At 55.3% G+C, this 21,055-nt stretch overlaps 1 protein-coding gene across 1 annotated transcript; it reads right to left on the reverse strand.

Annotated features, from left to right (window-relative positions):
• Window positions 1-457: 457 nt before the first annotated feature.
• Window positions 458-1,594, reverse strand: LOC308279003 (40-kDa huntingtin-associated protein-like; the record flags this gene model as incomplete). The annotated part of the gene is made up of 1 exon (XM_080718976.1): window positions 458-1,594. One exon carries the CDS (start codon window positions 1,592-1,594, stop codon window positions 458-460), a length of 1,137 nt encoding a protein of 378 aa, XP_080575102.1.
• Between the last annotated feature and the right edge of the window lie 19,461 nt (window positions 1,595-21,055).

Raw genomic sequence — 21,055 nt, forward strand, 5'->3', positions numbered from 1 at the left:
TCTCTAAGTTGCTCTTACCAGGTATTTTGTAGATAGCCAATAAAAAAGCTAATATCCAAAGAAAATGAAATCAGTGTGTCTAAGAGACATTTGTCCTTTCTTATTTATTACACTATTTACAGTAGCCAAGAAATAGAATCAACCTAAGCATCTGCCAAATGATGAATGGATGAACTGTGATGCATACATACATATGCATCAAATGTAATACTATTCATTCTTGCATGAAATCTCCTCATTTGTGGCAACGTGGATGCACTTGGGACACATTATGTTAAGTGAAATATGCTGGGCAAAAAAAATAAAATAAAATATATATATATATATATATCGCGGTGGCCATGTGAATAACAGAAAACTCAGAACCAGAATCAGGGTCTTTTATTTTTCCCTAACTGCAAAGGTGGATGCGTGCATTTGGATATACCAGGCAGAGATCTTTAGTTAATGTGCTTTATCAGAACCCCTGTCCTGAAGGTGAGATAGTTTCTTGCACAACGAGGTGAAGGAGGTGGTTCTGCTCAGCAGTCAACAGAGGCCACATCTCAACCTGTAGTGACTTGATGGATTCCGTGTCTTTTTCCTGGGTAGCTATGACCAAGGACTGAAGCAGCAGGAACAGCTCCTCCGGCAGCTGGCCGCTGCTTTCCTGCCCATGACTGTCAAAAACCTCCCAGGAGTATTTCTCCAGGGTTTGGGCATGCTCAGGCAGCAACTTCTTGGGCGGTGGCTGCAGAAGCAGCAGCAGCAGCACCCGGGACACCTCGCACCTGACCAGTACGTCTGAGAAGGCTCCCAGGACGGCGGGACCTAGCACAGCTGAGCAGGCATTTGCAGAAAGCAGCGCCACCGGCAGGGCAGGGGTGGCACCAGGACGAAGCGGCGGCCCCGGCAACTCTGACAGCGGCCCCTTCAGTGGCGGGGGCGGCGGCTGGGGCTGCTGCACCGGGTGGCTGCCATGCTCCCGCGCCAGGCGCTGCATGCGCGTAAAGATGACCAGGGCGCGGTCGTAGTCTCGCGCCAGTAGCTGGCACGAGGCAGCATCACCGAGCGCTTGCAGAGCGGCCAAAGGTAGCAGGGGCAGCTGCAGCTGGGCGGCCCGCTGGAAGTGGCCGGCGGCAGTGGCTGGCTGGCCCAGGTCCCGCAGGGCGGCGGCCAGCTCGAGGCATAGGGCTCCGGCGGCAGCAGGCTGGCCCAGTTCGAGATGCAGGCGCACCGCGGCGCCCAGGGCGCTGGCAGCCGCCTGCAGCGGCTCGCCGTAGGCGGCGGGGCAGACCAGGCTTTGGCGCGCGTCGCATTCCTGCCGCAGGAAAAGACGTGCGGCCTCGATGAGGGCCAGTGCCTCTCCTGGCCCGTGGAGGAGCGCTTGCTGGCAGCGCGCCACGGCCAGCTGGCACCAGGCTGCATAGGGCAAGCACTCCTGGGCGCACAGCTCGCGGCCCAGCTGCCCGAACTGCTCACCGGCCTCTGCCATGTTCGGTTTCCTCAGGAATCGCTTCTTTAGCTTCTTCGATACTAAGCGGTATCGCTCCAGGAAGTCCCCAGCATCGGGTGGGGCCTTGCGGCCGCGGAGCCCGGACGTGGAGGCCGCCATCTTGGCCAACTGGAGCATTTCGGGATGTAACCACGCCACAAACGTGATTCCGGCGATGTGAGGGCAGACGACGTGAGGGCATAAACCCGCCTTAACTCACAGTAGGCTAGGCATGTGCCACCGGCCACCAGAAGCGCACATCAGTTCAGTGCCCTCCGTATTCTCCGTTTCCCTGGTGATATGTAAAGAGAAGAAAGGGAGGCGGGGCCGTGATTGGACTGTATGCAAATTAGAAATGTGGGCGGAGCTCGAACTGGCTTCTGCACCTGCCCAAATCCAGACCTCAGACTGCTGCATTTGGAAACCACCTAATGTGGATCAAGAGGTCGACTTCCTTGGCAAATCCAGGGTTTTGGCCTGATGGGATCTGCTAATGCAAATAAAGCGGAGGCATAAGCAAATGTTGGCTTCTGGGCGGGGCGTGGGCTGTAGTCAGGAAGGGTGGGTGGGGGGCCTTATCAAAGGCAGAGTCCTGGGCTGGCTTGGCCTGGCGTGGCACCAGCTGTTGCTAAGTTACAGTTTTGGGAGCTAGGTTGCTAAGGGCGCCTCATAGTAGCATCTCCATCTGAACAGGACCAAAAGTAAACTCATGACCCTGCTCCACCCCAGTTTCATGTTTGCGTTCTTCTGGCTCATCGTTCCCCATATCATACCTCCATTGCCCCTTCGAAGCCCCTGCTCCACTGGCGCCCAGGCCCACCGCTCTGTCCACCTGTCCATGGCCACCCTGGTCGCCTACTAGACTTGGGTCCTCGGCCGACCCACAGTCTTGGTGCGATGGCTGCGTCATTCTAGACACAATACACAAGGAGACATGTTGGCAGGCCAGCTGTGACTCCTTACTCAGAGCCCAGGAGGAACATTTTGTGTAACCTCAGGCTGGCCGGCCCCTCCTAGCCCCAGCCACCCCCTGTACTCACAAGGAGAACCTGTACCTGCACTCCTCCGCAGGCCCCTTACATTAATCCTCACCCATCACCACCTCCCAGGGCCCCTCAACTCATCCACACATACCACCACCTCCCAGGCCCACATCCCCTCATACTCACCCACCACCACCTCCCAGGACCTCTCCACTCATCCTCACCCAGCACAAACTCCCAGGCCTCATCCCCTCATCCTCACCCACCCCCACAACCTCCCAGGCCCACTCCCCTCATCCTCACCCACCACCACATCCCAGGCCCCAATCCACTCACCCTCACTCACCTGCACGGCCAGGCCCCCATCCCCTCATCCTCACCCACCAAAACCTCCCAGGCCCTCCACTCATCCTCACCCACTACCACCTCCCAGGCCCACTCCCCTCATCCTCACCCACCACCACAATCTCCCAGACACTTCCACTCATCCTTACCCACCACCACAGTTCAGGCCCCCACCCTTCATCATCATCTACCACCACCTCCCAGGCCCCAATCCCCTCATCCTCAACCATCTACAACGCCAGGCCCCCCTCCCCTCATCCTCATCCACCACAACCTCCCAGGATCCCTCCCCTTATCCTCACCCACCACCACTCCCCTGTCTCCCAACCTCTCATCCTAAACCACCACCAAAACCCAGGCCACCTCCCCTCATGCTCACCCACCACCTCCCAGTACCATACCCCCTCATCCTCACTCACCACTACCTCCCAGAACCCCCACCCTCATACTCAGCCACCACCACCTCCCTGGAACCCTCCACTAATCCTCACCCACAACAACCTCCCAGGCCCCATCCCCTCATCTTCACCCAACAATACCTCCCAGGCCCCTACGCTAATCCTCACCCAATACGACCTCCAGGGCCCCATCCCCTCATCCTCACCCACCACCACTTCCCAGGCCCCCATCCCCTCATCTTCATCCACCATCACCTCCCAGAACCCTATTAACTCATCCTCAGCCACCACCACCTCCCAGAACCCCCTCAACTCATCCTCACCCACCACCATCTTCCTAGCACCCTCCCCTCATCTATACCCACCACCCCTTCCCAGGGCCCATTCCCTCATCCTCACCCACCATCACCTCCCAGGCCCCCTCCCCTCATCCTCAACTACCACCAAATCCCAGGACCCCATCTGCTCATCCTCACCCACCACCACCTCCCAGGCCCCCATCCCCTCATCCCCACCCACCACCATCTTCCAGGACCCCATACCCTCATCCTCACCCACCACAACCTCCAGGCCCGTCCACTCATCCTCAGCCAGCATCACCTCCCAGGACTACACACCCCTCATTCTCACCCACCACCACCTCCCAAACCCACTCCCATCATTCTCACCCACCACCACCGGCCAGTACTGCATCCCCACATCTTCACCGTCCACTACCTCCCTGGCCACGATCCCTTCATGCTCACCAACTCCTCCTAGGACACCAACCTTCATCCTCACCCAACACTACCTCCTAAGCCCTCTCCCCTCATCCTCACCCACCACCTCCCAGGACCACTCCACTCATCCAAACACACAATCACCTCCCAGGGACCCAACTCCACTGCTTGACCCACCACCACCTCCCAGGAAGCCCTCCCCTCAAGCGCACCCACCACCACAACCCAGGCCCACTCCCCTCATCCTCACCCACCACCACGTCCCAAGGCCCCACCCCTCATCCTCATACACAACCATCTCCCAAGACCCCCTTCACTCATCCTCAGCCACCACCTACTCCCAGGACCCCATCACCTCATCCTCACCCACCACCAACTGCCAAACAAACAACCCCTCATCCTCACCCACCACAACATCCCAAGCCCCCTCCCTGCATCATCAACCACCACCATCTCCCAGGCAACCATCCCCTCATCCTCACCCACCACCATCTCCCAGGCCCCATCCCCTCATCCTCACACAACACCACCTCTCAGGACCTCTCCACTCATCCTCACCCACCATCACCTCCCAGAGACCCATCCCCTCATCCTCACCCACCACCATATCCCAGGCCCCATCTCTTCATCTTCACCCACCACCACTTCCCAGTCCCCAAACAAATCATCCTCAACCACTGTCCACTCCCAGGTCCCCATCGCCTCATTCACACCCACCACCACCTCTCAGGTCCCCTAATCTCATCCTCACTCACCACCATTTCCCAGGCCAACATCCCCTCATATTCACCCACCACCACCCCTTAGGACCTCTCCACTCATCCTCAGCCACCATTACCTCCCAGGGATCCATCCCCAGTTCCTTACCCACCACCACCTTACAGGAACCCCTCCCCTCATCCTCACCCATCACCAAATCCCAGGCCCCCTCCCCTCATCCTCACTCCCCACCACCTCCCAGCCCCCCTCCCCTAATCTTCACCCACGACCACATCCCAGGCCCCTCCACTCATCTTCACCCACCACCACCTCTCAGGCCCACTCACCTCATCCTCACCCACCACCACCTCCCAGGCCCCCATCCCCTCATCTTCACCCACCCCAACCTTCCAGGCCCCTCCACTCATCCTCACTCACTACCACTTCCCAGGCCCTCTCCCCTCATCCTCACCCACCACCACAACCTCCCAGACCCCTCCACTCAACCTCACCCACCACCACAGTTCAGGCCCCCACCCTTCATTATCATCTACCAACACCTCCAAGGCGCCAATCCCCTCATCCTCACCCACCTGCACCGCCAGGCCCCCCTTCCCTCATCCTCACCCACCACAACCTCCCAGGCTCCCTCCCCTTATCCTTACCCACCACCACTTCCCTGTCCCCCAATCTCTCATCCTCAACCACCACCAACTCCCAGATAACCACCCCTCATGCTCACACACCACCTCCCAGTACCATATCCCTTCATCCTCACTCACCACCACCTCCCAGAACCCCCTCCCCTCATACTCAGCCACCACCCCCTCCCTGGAACCCTCCACTAATCCTCACCCACAACAACCTCCCAGGCCCCATCCCCTCATCCTGACCCAACAATACCTCCCAGGCGCATCCCCTCATCCTCACCCACCACCAACTCCCAGGCCCCTACCCTAATCCTCACCCAATACCACCTCCAGGGCCCCATCCCCTCATCCTCAACAACCACTACCTCCCAGGCTCGGTCCCCTCATCCTCACCAACCACCACCATTCAGGCCCCCACCCCTCATCATCACCCAACACTACTTCTCAGGCCCCCTCCCCTTATCCTCACCCAGCACCACCTGCCAAGCCCCCTCCCCTTCCTCATCCTAAACTACCATCACCTCTCAGGACCCTATCCCCTCAACCTCACCCATCACCAACTCCCAAGGCCCCATCCCCTCATCCACACCCACCACCACCTCCCAGAAGCCTATCCCCTCATCCTCACCCACTACCAACTACCAGGCCCCTATCCTGTAATACTCACCCACCACCACCTCCCAGGCCCCCTTCCCTCATCCTCCCTCACCACCACCTCCCAGAAACCCATCCCCTCATCTTCACCAACCACCACCTCCAAGGCCCCTTTCATCTTCAACCACCACCACCTCCCAAGGCCCCATCCCTCATCCTAACCCACCACTGCCCTGGACCTCATCCCCTTATCCTCACGCATCACAACCTCCCAGGACCCCTTCCCTCAACCTCACCCACTATCAACTGCCAGGCCCCCTTCCCTCATCCTCACCAACCACCACTTACCAGGACTGCATGCCAACATCCTCACAAAGCAACACCTCCCAGGACCCCATTCCCTCATCCTCACTCACCACCACCTCCCAGGCCCCCTCCTCTCATCCTCACCCACCACCACCTGCCAGGCCCCACTCCCCTCATCCTAACCACCACCATCTCCCAGCCCCCATCCCCTCCTCCTCACCCACCACGACCTCCCAGAATCCCATCCCCTCATCTTCACCAACCACCACCTCCAAGGCCCCTTCCTTTCATCTTCAACCACCACCACCTCCCAAGGCCCCATCCCTCATCCTAACCCACCACTGCCCTGGACCCCATCCCCTTATCCTCATGCATCACAACCTCCCAGGACCCCTTCGCTCAACCTCACCCACTATCAACTGCCAGGCCCCCTTCCCTCACCCTCACCAACCACCACTTACCAGGACTGCATGCCGACATCCTCACAAACCAACACCTCCCAGGACCCCATTCCCTCATCCTCACTCACCATCACCTCCCAGGCCCCCTCTTCTCATCCTCACCCACACCACCTAACAGGCCCCCCTCCCCTCATCCTAACCACCACCATCTCCTAGCCCGCATCCCCTCATCTTCACCCACCACCAACTACCAGGACCACATCCCATAATCCTCACCCACCACCAAATGCCAGAACCACATCCTATAAACCTCACCCACCACAACCTCCCAGGCCTCCTCCCCTCATCCTCAACAAAAACCACCTCCCAGGAACAAACTCCCCTTATCCTCACCCACCACAACCTTCCAGAACCCCATTCCCTCATCTTCACCCACCCTACATACAAAGCCCCCTTCTCATCTTCAAACACCACCACCTCGCAAGGCCCCATCCCCTCATCCTCACCCACCAGCCCCCTGGATCCAACCCATCATCCTCACGCACAACTACCTCCGGACCCCTCCCCTCAACCTCACCCACCACCACCTCCCAGGTCCCCTTCCCTCATCCTCACTCACCACCACCTCCCAAGGCCCCATCCCTCATCCTCACCCACCACTGCCCTGGACCCCATCCCCTTATCCTCATGCATCACAACCTCCCAGGACCCCTTCCCTCAACCTCACCCACTATCAACTGCCAGGCACCCATCCCCTCATCCTCACAAACCACCACTTACCAGGACTGCATGCCAACATCCTCACAAACCTACACCTCCCAGGACCCCATCACCTTTACCTCACCCACCACCACCTCCCAGAAACCTATCCCATCATCCTCACCCACTACCAACTCCCAGGCCCCTATCCTGTAATCCTCACCCACCACCACATCCCAGTACCCTTCCCTCATCCTCACTCACCACCATCTCCAAGAACCCCATCCCCTCATCTTCACCAACCACCACCTCCAAGGCCCCCTCGTTTCATCTTCAACCACCATCACCTCCCAAGGCCCCATCCCTTATCCTCACCCACCACTGCCCTGGACCCCATCCTCTTATCCTCACGCATCACAACCTCCCAGGACCCCTTCCCTCAACCTCACCCACTATCAACTGCCAGGCCCCCATCCCTTCATCCTCACCAACCACCACTTACCAGGACTGCATGCTGACATCCTCACAAACCAACACCTCCCAGGACCCCATTCCCTCATCCTCACTCACCACCACCTCCCAGGCCCCCTCCTCTCATCCTCACCCACCACCACCTCCCAGAACCCCATCCCATCATCCTCACCCATCACCACCTCCCAGCCCCCTTTCCTCATCCTCACCCACCACCACCTCCCAGAACCACTCCCCTCATCCTCACTCACCACCACCTCCCAGGAACACACTCCCCTCATCCTTACCCACCACAACCTCCCAGAACCCCATCCCCTCATCTTCACCCACCACACCTATAAGGCCTGCTCCCCTCATCTTCAACCACCACCACCTCCCAAGGCCCCATATCTCATCCTCACCCACCACTGCCCTGGACCCCATCCCCTTATCCTCATGCATCACAACCTCCCAGGACCCCTTCCCTCAACCTCACCCACTATTAACTGCCAGGCTCCCTCCCTCATCCTCACCCACCACCACTTACCAGGACTGCATGCTGACATCCTCACAAACCAACACCTCCCAGGATCCCATTCCCTCATCCTCACTCACCACCACCTCCCAGGCCCCCTCCTCTCATCCTCATGCACCACCACCTGCCAGGCCTCCCTACCCTCAACCTAACCACCACCATCTCCCAGCCCGCATTCCCTCATCCTCACCCACCACCACCTCCCAAGACCCCATCCCTCATCCTCACCCACCACTGCCCTGGACCCCATCCCCTTATCCTCACGCATCACAACCTCCCAGGACCCCTTCCCTCAACCTCACCCACTATCAACTGCCAGGCCCCCTTCCCTCATCCTCACAAACCACCACTTACTAGGACAGCACACCGACATCCTCACAAACCAACACCTCCCAGGAACCCATTCAGTCATCCTCATTGACCACCACCTCCCAGGCCCCCTCCTCTCATCCTCACCCACCACCACCTGCCAGGCCCCACTCCCCTCATCCTAACCACCACCATCTCCCAGCCTGCATCCCCTATACTCACCCACCACCACCTCCCAGAACCACATCCCCTCATCCTCACCCACCACCAACTACCAGGACCACATCCCATAATACTCACCCACTACCAATTCCCAGGCCCCTTTTCCTCATCCTCACCCACCACCAACTTCCAAGCCCACATCCCCTCATCCTCACACATCCATAATCTCCCAAGCCCCCTACCTGCATCATCAACCACCACCATCTCCCAGGCAACCCTCCCCTCATCCTTACCCACCACTATCTCCCAGGCCCCATCCCCTCATGCTCACACAACACCACCTCTCAGGACCTCTCCACTCATCCTCACCCACCATCACCTCCCAGAGACCTATCCCCTCATCCTCACCCACCACCACATCTCAGGCCCCATCTCCTCATTTCACCCACCACTTCCCAGTCCCCAAACCCATCATCCTCAACCACTGTCCACTCCCAGGTCCCCATCCCCTCATCCACACCCACCACCACCTCTCAGGTCCCCTCACTCATCCTCACTCACTACCACTTCCCAGGCCCACATCCACTCATACTCACCCACCACCACCTCCCAGGGATCCATCCCCAATTCCTGACCCACCACCACCTTCCAGGAACCCCTCCCCTCATCCTCACCCACCACCACCTCCTAGGCCCCCTCCCCTCATCCTCACTCACCACCACCTCCCAGGCCCTTCCCCTCATCTTCACCCACCACCACTTCCCAGGCCCCTCCACTCATCCTCACCCACCACCACCTCTCAGGCCCACTCCCCTCATCCTCACCCACCACCACCTCCCGGGCCCGAATCCCCTCATCCTCACTCACCTGCACTGCCAGGCCCCCATCCCCTCATCTTCACCCACCACAACCTCGCAGGCCCCTCCACTCATCCTCACCCACTACCACCTCCCAGGCCCACTCCCCTCATCCTCACCCACCACCACAACCTCCCAGACTCCTCCACTCAAACTCACCCACCACTACAGTTCAGGGCCCCACCCTTCATCATCACCCACCACCACCTCCCAGGCCCCAATCCCCTCATCCTCAACCACCACAAACTCCCAGGCTCCCTCCCCTTATTCTCACCCACCACCACTCCCCTGTCCCCCAACCTCTCATCCTCAACCACCACCAACTCCCAGGCCACCTCTCCTCATGCTCACACACCACTTCCCAGTACCAATTCCCTCATTCTCACTCACCACTACCTCCCAGAACCCCATTCCCTCATACTCAGCCACCACCACCTCCCTGGAATCCTCCACTAATCCGCACCCACAACAACGTCATAGGCCCCATCCCCTCATCCTCACCCAACAATACCTCCCAGGCCCCTCCCCTTGTCCTCACCCACCACCAACTCCCATGCCCCACCCTAATCCTAACCCAATACCACCTCTAGGGCCCCATCCCCTCATCTTCACCCACCACTACCTCCCAGGCTCGCTCCCCTCATCCTCATCAACAAACACCATTCAGGCCACGACCCCTCATCATCACCCACCAACACCTCTCAGGCCCCCTCCCCTTATCCTCACCCAGCACCACCTGCAAAGCCAACTCCCCTTCCTCTTCCTAAACTACCACCACCTCTCAGGACCCTATCCCCTCAACCTCACCCATCACCAACTCCCAAAGCCCCATCCCCTCATCCACACCCACCACCACCTCCCAGAAACCTATCCCCTCATCCTCACCCACTACCAACTACCAGGCCCCTATCCTGTAATACTCACCCACCACCACCTCCCAGGACCCTTCCCTCATCCTCCCTCACCACCACCTCCCAGAACCCCATCCCCTCATCTTCACCAACCACCATCTCCAAACCCCTTCCTTTCATCTTCAACCACCACCAACTCCCAAGGCCCCATCCCTCACCCTAACCCACCACTGCCCTGGACCCCATCCCCTTATCCTCACGCATCACAACCTCCCAGGACCCCTTCCCTCAACCTCACCCACTATCAACTGCCAGGCCCCCTTCCCTCATCCTCACCAACCACCACTTACCAGGACCGCACACTGACATCCTCACAAACCAACACCTCCCAGAACCCCATCCCCTCATCTTCACCCACCACTCATACAAGGCCCCCTCCACTCATCTTCAAAAACCACCACCACCTCCCAAGGCCCCATCCCCTCATCCTCACCCACCACCCCCATGGACCCAACCCCTCATCCTCACGCACAACTACCCCCAGGACCCCTCCCCTCAACCTCACCCACCACCACCTGCCAGTACAGCATCACCACATCCTCACACACCACCACCTCTCAAGGCCCACATTTCCTCATATTCACCCACCACCACCTCCCAGAAACCCATCCTCTCATCCTCACCCACCACCACCTCCCAGGCCCCCTGTCCCATAATTCTCTCCCACCACCACCTCCCAGAACCCCATCCCCTCATCCTCACCAACCACCACCTACCAGGACCACATCCCATAATCCTCACCCACTACCACCTCCTAGGTACCCTTCCCTCATCCTTTCTCACCACCACCTACCAGGACCACACTCCCCTTATTCTCACCCACCACCACCTCCCAGAAACCCATCCCCTCATCTTCACCAACCACCACCTCCAAGGCCCCTTCCTTTCATCTTCAACCACCACCACCTCCCAAGGCCCCATCCCTCATCCTCACCCACCACTGCCCTGGACCCCATCCCCTTATCCTCATGCATCAAAACCTCCCAGGACCCCGTCCCTCAACCTCACCCACTATCAACTGCCAGGCCCCCTTCCCTCATCCTCACCAAGCACCACTTACCAGGACTGCATGCCGACATCCTCACCTCCCAGGCCTCCTCCCCTCATCCTCACCCACAACGACTTTTCAGGCACCCATCCCTCATCTTCACCCACCACCACCTCCCAGGCCCAAATCCCCTCATCCTTACCCACGTGCACTGCCAGGCCCCCATTCTCTCATCCACACCCACCATAACCTCCCAGGCACCAATCCCCTCATCCTCAACCACCACCACATCTCAGGCCCCCTTTCCCTTATGCTTACCCAGCACCAACTCCCAGGCCCCTTCCCATTCCTCATCCTCAACTAAAACCACCTCCCAGGCCCCCTCCCCTCATCCTCACCCATCAACACACTTCCCAGGGCCCCCTCCCCTCATCCTCACCCACCAACACACCTCTCAGGCCCCCTCCCCTCATCCTCACCCACCAACACACCTCCCAGAGCCCCATCTCCTCATCCTCACCAACCACCACTTCCCTGGCCCCCAACCTCTCATCATCAACCACCCCCTTCCCAGCTCCTCCTCCCCTCATCCTCACCCAGCACCACCCCTCAGGCCTCCACCCCTTATGCTCACCCAGCACCACCTCCCAGGCACCCTCCCCTTCCTCATCCTCAACTACCACCACCTCCCAGCCCCCATCCCCTCATCCTCACCAACCATCATCTCCCAGGCCCCTATCCCCTCATCCTCAGTCTCCACTACCTCCCAGAACCCCTTCCCCTCATCCTCTGCGACCACCCCCTCCCTGACACCCTCCTCTCATCCTCACCCACAACCACCTCCCAGGCCCCATCCCCTCATCCTCACCCACCACCACTTGCCAGGCCCCTCCCCTCATCCTCACCCACAAATACCTTCAGGCCCCCATCCCCTCATCCTCACCCACCACCACCTCCCAGGCCCTATCCCCTAATCCTCACCCACCACCACCTCCCAGGCCCTATCCCCTAATCCTCACCCACCATTACCTCCCAGGGCCCCCTCCCCTCATCCTTATCCACCACTACCTACCAGGACCCCATCCTTTCAGCTTAACCCACCTTCACCTCCCAGGCCCTCTCCTCTCATCCTCACCCACCACCATACCTCCCAGGGCCCCATCTCCTCATCCTCACCCACCACCACTTCCCTGTTCCCCAACCTCTCATCCTCACCCACCACCACCTCCCAGGCCTCTATTCCCTCATCATCACCCACCACCACCTGCCAGGACCGAATCTCCTCATCCTTACCCACCACCACCAGCCAGGACCCCATCCCCTCATCCTCACCCACCACCAACTCCCTTTCTGCTCCCCTCATCCTCACACCACCTTCCAGGTGCCATCACCTACCCTCACCCACCATCACCTCCCAGTCCCCCATTCCCTCATCCTCATCCACCTACATATCCCAGGGCCCCATCCCTCATCCTCACTCACCACCACCTCCCAGGCCCCCTCCCCTCATCCTCATTCACCATCATCTCCTAGCCCCCCTCTCCTCATCTTCACCCACCACCACCTCCCAGGCCCCCTGTCCCATAATTCTCTCCCACCACCACCTCCCAGAACCCCACCCCCTCATCTTCACCAACCACCACCGTCAAGGCCCCCTCATTTCATCTTCAACTACCATAACCTCCCAAGGCCCCATCCCTCATCCTCACCCACCACTGCCCTGGATCCCATTCCCTTATCCTCATGCATCACAACCTCCCAGGACCCCTTCTCTCAACCTCACCCACTATCAACTGCCAGGACCCCTTCCCTCATCCTCACCAAGCACCACTTACCAGGACTGCATGCCGACATCCTCACAAACCAACACCTCCCAGGACCCCTCCTCACATCCTCACCCACCACCACCTCCCAACCCCCTCCCCTCATTCTAACCACCACCATCTCCTAGCCTGCATCCCCTCATCCTCACCCACCACCACCTCACAGAACCCCATCCCCTCATCCTCACCCACCACCAACTACCAGGACCACATCCCATAATCCTCACCCACCACCACCTCCCAGGTACCCTCCCCTCATCCTTTCTCACCATCACCTACCAGAACCACACTCCCCTCATCCTCACCCAACACCACCTTCCAGAACCCCATCCCCTCATATTCACCAACCACCACCTCCAAGGCCCCCTCGTTTCATCTTCAACCACCACCACCTCCCAAGACCCCATCCCTCATCCTCACCCACCACTGCCCTGGAACCCATCCCCTTATCCTCACGCATCACAACCTCCCAGGACCCCTTCCCTCAACCTCACCCACTATCAACTGCCAGGCCTCCATTCTCTCATCCACACCCACCATAACCTCCCAGGCCCCCATCCCCTCATCCTCAACCACCACCACATCTCAGGCCACCTTTCCCTTATCCTCACCCGGCACCAACTCCCAGGCCCCTTCCCATTCCTCATACTCAACTTACACCACCTCCCAGGCCCCCTTCCCTCATCCTCACCCACCACTACCTTCCAGGGCCCCCTCCCTTCATCCTCACCCACCTTCACCTCCCAGGTCTGCTCCCCTCATCCTCACCCATCAACACACTTCCCAGGGCCCCCTCCCCTCATCCTTACCCACCAACACACCTCCCAGGCCCCCTCCCCTCATCCTCCCCCACCAACACACCTCCCAGAGCCCCATCTCCTCATCCTCACCAACCACCACTTCCCTGTCCCCCAACCTCTCATCATCAACCACCCCCTTCCCAGCTCCTCCTCCCCTCATCCTCACCCAGCACCACCTCTCAGGCCTCCACCCCTTATGCTCACCCAGCACCACCTCCCAGGCACCCTCCCCTTCCTCATCCTCAACTACCACCACCTCCCAGCCCCGCATCCCCTCATCCTCACCCACCACCACCTCCCAGCCCCCATCCCCTCATCCTCACCAACCACCATCTCACAGGCCCCTATCCCCTCATCCTCAGTCTCCACTACCTCCCAGAACCCCTTCCCCTCATCCTCTGAGACCACCCCCTCCCTGACACCCTCCTCTCATCCTCACCCACAACCACCTCCCAGGCCCCATCCCCTCATCCTCACCCACCACCACTTGCCAGGCCCCTCCCCTCATCCTCACCCACAAATACCTTCAGGCCCCCATCCCCTCATCCTCACCCACCACCACCTCCCAGGCCCTATCCCCTAATCCTCACCCACCACCACCTCCCAGGCCCTATCCCCTAATCCTCACCCACCATTACCTCCCAGGGCCCCCTCCCCTCATCCTTATCCACCACTACCTACCAGGACCCCATCCTTTCAGCTTAACCCACCTTCACCTCCCAGGCCCTCTCCTCTCATCCTCACCCACCACCATACCTCCCAGGGCCCCATCTCCTCATCCTCACCCACCACCACTTCCCTGTTCCCCAACCTCTCATCCTCACCCACCACCACCTCCCAGGCCTCTATTCCCTCATCATCACCCACCACCACCTGCCAGGACCGAATCTCCTCATCCTTACCCACCACCACCAGCCAGGACCCCATCCCCTCATCCTCACCCACCACCAACTCCCTTCCTGCTCCCCTCATCCTCACACCACCTTCCAGGTGCCATCACCTATCCTCACCCACCATTACCTCCCAGTCCCCCATTCCCTCATCCTCATCCACCTACATATCCCAGGGCCCCATCCCTCATCCTCATTCACCACCACCTCCCATGAACACACTCCCCTCATCCTCATCCACCACCATCTCCTAGCCCCCCTCTCCTCATCTTCACCCACCACCACCTCCCAGGCCCCTTTTCCTCATCCTCACCCATCATCACCTCCCAGGCCCTCTCCCCTCATCCTCACCCATCACCACCTCCACCACCACCTCCCCCTCCACCGTCTGTCAGTAGGCCCAACTCTGCATCCCTCACCACCCTCACCCCTTTCCCACAGCAAAGTGAATGAAGCAAGTTTCTTTAAACACTTTTATTGAATGACAAAGTCAAAGAAGTCCCCAGGCAATCTGGGGAGGGGGTTCTGAGTTTCGGGTGGGTGGATTGAGGGGTTGGAAGATGGTCGGGGCTTGGGAGGGGTTTGGAGATTGAGCCAGGTGAGAACACCTAGCGCCTGAATGGGGCCACTTGGGAGATGGTGGTGTCTCCGAAGAAGGCGCTGACCAAGGAGTTGTTGTGAATGGCCATATCCAGGTGTTCCGGTGTGATGCGCCTCCGGACGGAGTAGCGGGCCTCGTTGCCAGCCAGCCTCAGCACTGTGGCCGTCAGGTACTCCAGAACAGCTGTCAGAAACACCAGAGCTGCCTCCGACAGGTGCTGGGCATAGTGGTCTTCTCGTAGGTGGCGCTCCACAAGGCTGATGGAGAAGGTCAACCCAGCTCGAGCAGTGCGAGAGCGGCGGTGGCGGCGGCGGCGGCGGCGGCGGCGGCTGCGTTGCTGCTGCTGCGGCGCCCCTTGGTGGCTGCTACCCTCTTCTCTCTCCATTTTGTTTGGCTGCCTTCCCGGCACCTGGAGGCAGTTGGGCCTCGAGTTACCTGGACCAGTACTCTGTATCCTAGCAACCCCTGGCCGGATGCTCATTGGCCCGCTGTGGCCTCTGATGCTCCCCCGCGCCCCCCGCCAGCGCGTGTGCACTCAGGCCCGCTAGCACACGCGCCTCGGCGGTGACATCTTCTCGTTGTCGTAGTCGTCGAAGCTATCGAAGCTGTCCAAGCTGTGGCTGGCGCACAGCAGCGGGGCAGCCTGGAGCAGGCCTGTGCCTAGGAGGCTGGGCCTCCTGGCCTCCTCACTGGACCCTCTTCTTTTGGCGGGAACTGTGCCCATCTATTTCTGGGAGAGAAGCAAGAGCCGATTGGGGGAGGATGGGTGGGACTCGGTGGCATCAAGTACATTCACCTATGCACTTACTTTCACCATCCCAAAGACAAATCTGCTGCCTGTTAAGCAGTCACTCCCCCATTGCTCCCTACACACAGGCACAAAGATAGGCTACAAGAACTAATAATTCCATTCAGCAGTGCCACCGCCTAACACAAAATCAGTACACAAAGGTCATTTGTACTTCTATATATTTGCAAAGAAAAGGTAGATAGTGATTGAGAATTAATCACAATAGCATAAAAATAAATCACTTAGGAATAAAATGAACAAAAGAAGTGCCTCGTGATCCTGAGGATTGAACCCCAGGATATTCTATCTACCTGCTATACACCCAGCCTTTTTACTTTCTTTTTTAATACAGAGTATTGTTAAGTTGCTGAGGGCCTCACTAGTTTACTGACTCTGGTCTCGACCTTGAGATCTTCTTGTCTCATCTTCCCAAATCCTGAAATTACAGTTATTTGTTACCACACCTATATATGAAATCTCATTATACTGAAAAAATTCAAAATATTCTGGAGGAAAACTGAAGATGTAAATATATGTAAAAGCATTTCAAGTTCATGGATTAAAATCACAATATTTTAAAGTGGATGTTCTCTCAGAATTAGTAAAATTTCCATCAGAAGAAAAGCAGGGTCATGTCTAGAAATTGACAAGCAAGGATTAATATTTATACACAGTGTATTCACAGTATGGGGATATTAGGAGAATAGAATTATAGATTAATAGAACACAATTGAGATTTTAGATATGAACTCTTATGGGGTTCATCTGAACCCAACTGGTTTTCAAAAATGTTTCCAGGGCAACAAAATAGGAAAAGGATGGTTTTTTGTGCAATAATTGATGATGGAATGGTCCAAGGTATTAGGAACACAAAGAGATAAACTTTAGTAGAAAAACTTCTTTAGTGGAAAACTTTCATTGTCTTTGGTTAGGCAGAGTTCTTAGATACCACACCCCAAAACCACAATGTGAAACAGTAAAAAACTGATAAATTTTAATTTATAAAAATGTCAAAAAAAAACATGATCTGGGGAAAAAGGAAAGACTAGCCAAAGACTGGGAGAAAATATTTTCAGATCACTTATCTGACAAAGGACCCATAGCCAGAATGTATAAGGAACACTTGCTTTGCAATAAGGAGACAAATAGCCCACTTTTAAAATGGGCAAAACGTTGAGTAGGTATTTCTCCAAAGAAAATGTACAAATGTCCAGCAAACACATGAGAAGCTGATCAATTGGTCATTGGCAAAATGCAAATCCAAGCCATGAAGAGATACTACTTCATACTCACAAGGATACACCTGTGAGTGTGTATGTGTGTGTGTGTGAAATAGAGAGAGAGAGAGAGAGAGAGAGAGAGAGAGAGAGAGAGAGAGAGAGTGTGTGTGTGTGTGTGTGTGTGTGTGTGTATAGTACTGGTAATTGAACCCAGTGGCATTCTACCTCTGGGCTACACTACCAGACCTACTTTTATTCTTTATTTTGAAACAGGGTTTCAAAACAGGGTCTCAGTTGTATAGGGCCTCACTAAGTAGCTGAGGTTGGCTGCAAACCCGCGATCCTCCTGTATCAGCCTCTCAAGCACTGGGATTATAGGCATGTACCACTGCACCTGGTTTACAACCTTTTCAAAAAGGAAAAATAACAAGTATTGATGAGGATGTGAAGAAATCCAGACCCACAGTAAGTAAATCCATAGAGACAGAAAGCATATTAGGAGAGGCCTGGTGCAGGGCCAGGGGTGGGGTGGGGGGAGTGTCATGAGGATGGACTGCAAGTAGGCAAGGGAGATGTCACTGAGATGTTGGAAATGTCTAAAGTTGGATTATAGTGACCATTGTCCCACTTGATAAATTTGCTAAAAATCCTTGAAGTATACACTTAAAACAGGCCAATTTTGTGTTATATAAAAGATATCTTAATAAAAGGTTTAAAATTTCTAGGAAGCAAGATATAAAGAAGAAAGCTCAGCTGGATATGGATGTGCATGCCTGTAATCCCAGTAGTTAGGAGGCTGAGAGAGGAGAATGCCAGATTCAAGGACAGCCTTAGCAACTCAGCGAGACTCTTAGCAACTTATCAAGACCCAGTTTCAAGATAAAAAATAAAATAGGGTTGGGGGTGTAGGCCAGAGGTATGGAGAAAGTTCACCTCTCTGACAATATTTTAGGTGTCATTCAGAGTTCAGTAGGCTATTGTCTAATGTTGTGATGGTAAGGTTTGTGCTTTTCTCAAGAAGGCTAGGTGTGCAGGGATCAAGCAATGGTTCTGTATTTTAAAGTAAAACATTTAAGAAATAATATTACAGCCGGGCATGGTGGCACACACTTGTAATCCCAGCATTCGGGAAGCTGAGACCGGAGGATCGCAGTTTGTGGACAGCCTCAGCTACTTAGTGAGGCCCTCTGCAACTCAGTGAGACCCGGTTTCAAAATAAAGACTAAAAAAAATAAAAAAATAGGGCTGGGCATGAAGCTCGGAGGTACACTGCCCCTGGGTTCCATCACCAGTACTACAAAAAATGAATAAAAGAAAGAAAGAAGAAAGAAAGAAAGAAAGAAAGAAAGAAAGAAAGAAAGAAAGAAAGAGAAAAATACTGCTGGCTTGACATTTGGAGTGATAGAGTGATAGATGAGCGTGGTAGTGCAAGTTTGTAATCCTAGTACTTGGGAGAAGAGACAGGAGGATTAGATGTTTAAAGCCAACTTTGACCCCATTTCAAAATAAAAGTAAAATAGGGCTGGGGGTGTAGCACAGAGGCAGAATGCCCCTGAGTTTAATCCTCAACAACACACACACACACACACACACATACACACACACACACACACTTGTAATGGTGAGGAGGTGCAAAGAGTAGTGGATGAATTTCTTGAATATTCAGAATATGGAAGTGACAATATTATATACTGATTTGATACAGGCAGCAAAGAGTGAGGATGCCTCATATTGCACATGCTTAAAGTTGAATTTCTGTTGTCCTCTCAAACTTGCTTATTCCTGTGCTCTGAATAACAGTGAAAGATAGGCATTCTTGCACAGAGTCGGCATTCATTGATTGTCTTTGAGTTGACAAATAGAGTATGAGAACTACAGTAATAATACATAAACAGAGTAACATACAACTCAACAATGCAGTCACTAGGTACTGCCACATAGCCCGTCCTGAACTCACCCTCAATGCTGGCTCTACAGATGGCCAACACAATTTCACTCAGACCATTTGAGAGATCATCCAATCCCCCCCTCACCCAGAAGAACACCCACACTTCATATCAGCCACTCCTTGACTAGAACCTGAAGGTGTGGCATAGGTGGGTTTCCTCAAGAGCCTCTCATTCTGTGAATCTTTACTTAGGGCAATTTCAAGCTCATGCACAGCCCATACGAGTATGGAGGGCGTTTGGTATTATAGAGAGAGAGGGTATATATTTAGTTTGGCTCCAGACAGAAAGAGCCTCTTTCCTCCAAAGAAGGTTATTTTTTAATTTTTAATTTTTATTTTTTATAAGTGGAACATATTGAAAGTGGTGTGCATTTAGATTGTGCTTCATGCCCTTCCCCCTCCATTTCCCTTCCCCCTCCCAATAGAGGGTGTCCAGGTTAACCATGTTGTATTTATGCCATTACACGTATTAGTATGTAGCTCCTCCATTGAACAACCTCAGCTTTCTTCCTCTCCTATCCCTCCATTCTATCTTTGCTGAGATTTCCCCTCCATCATCTGGAGTCCCTCTGGTATTACTACTACTCCCTAGCTTGGGCATATTAGAGAAAACATATGTCCCTTCTCTTTCTGTGCTTGACTAATCTCACTTAACATAATGTTCTCTAGTTCCTTCCATCTTCTTGCAAATGCTATTGTTTTATTCTTCTTTATAGCTGAATAGAATTCCATTGTGTGTATTTCCCATAATTTTGCAATCCATTCATCTGTTGATGGAGATCTAGGTTATTTATCCTGTTGGGAATTATAGGGACAAAAGAGACACAGCTTGACATCAAGAAGCAGGCTTTATTCAGGCATAAAACCTGGGAGAGAGCCACTAACTGGGGAAAGAACCCGTGAGAGTCAGAAGCCCGCTCCCTCACAGACTTGGGACTTTTTATGGGGCTGAGGAAGAGAAAGAGAGCAGAAGCAGTGGTGTATTTCTCCAAGTGATAGGCTTGACACCAGGGTCAAAGTTAGTATATTTATGGGCTAGAGGCAGAGGGATGGTTAAGGGTGTATCTCCCTGTTTTTGTGCTGTTTCTTTGGTTTTCTTGTTCTTGGTCTCCACGGGCCAGGACTCACAGTGCCCACACATCCAACCCTTCCGCGAAACTCCTGCAGGCAGAAAACACGGCTGCTAGAAATATCTTAGGCATAGAGTGATCAGTTTGGATATTTTACTGCTGTTCCCAGAGCTGACAAGCACAGATACAGAACTACTTATGGTTCCTGGTACAGATACCAAAACAAGGAAGTGATCCATCTTGGTGTACACTTCCAAGAAATAAAGAACTAGGAGGGGCACACAACAGAAGTCCCCAGACTCTACCACTCCAGTGAACATTCCCAGGTTACAGAACAGAAGTGAAATTTGCAACCCAGAACAGAAATCTGGCCCTGTGAGCAGCAGAAATAGGGGCGGAAACATTTGATGAAGTACAAATTTTTTTTTAACCC

This window comes from Muscardinus avellanarius, assembly GCF_963383645.1.
Source record: "Muscardinus avellanarius genome assembly, chromosome: X".
Classification (NCBI taxonomy): domain Eukaryota; kingdom Metazoa; phylum Chordata; class Mammalia; order Rodentia; family Gliridae; genus Muscardinus; species Muscardinus avellanarius.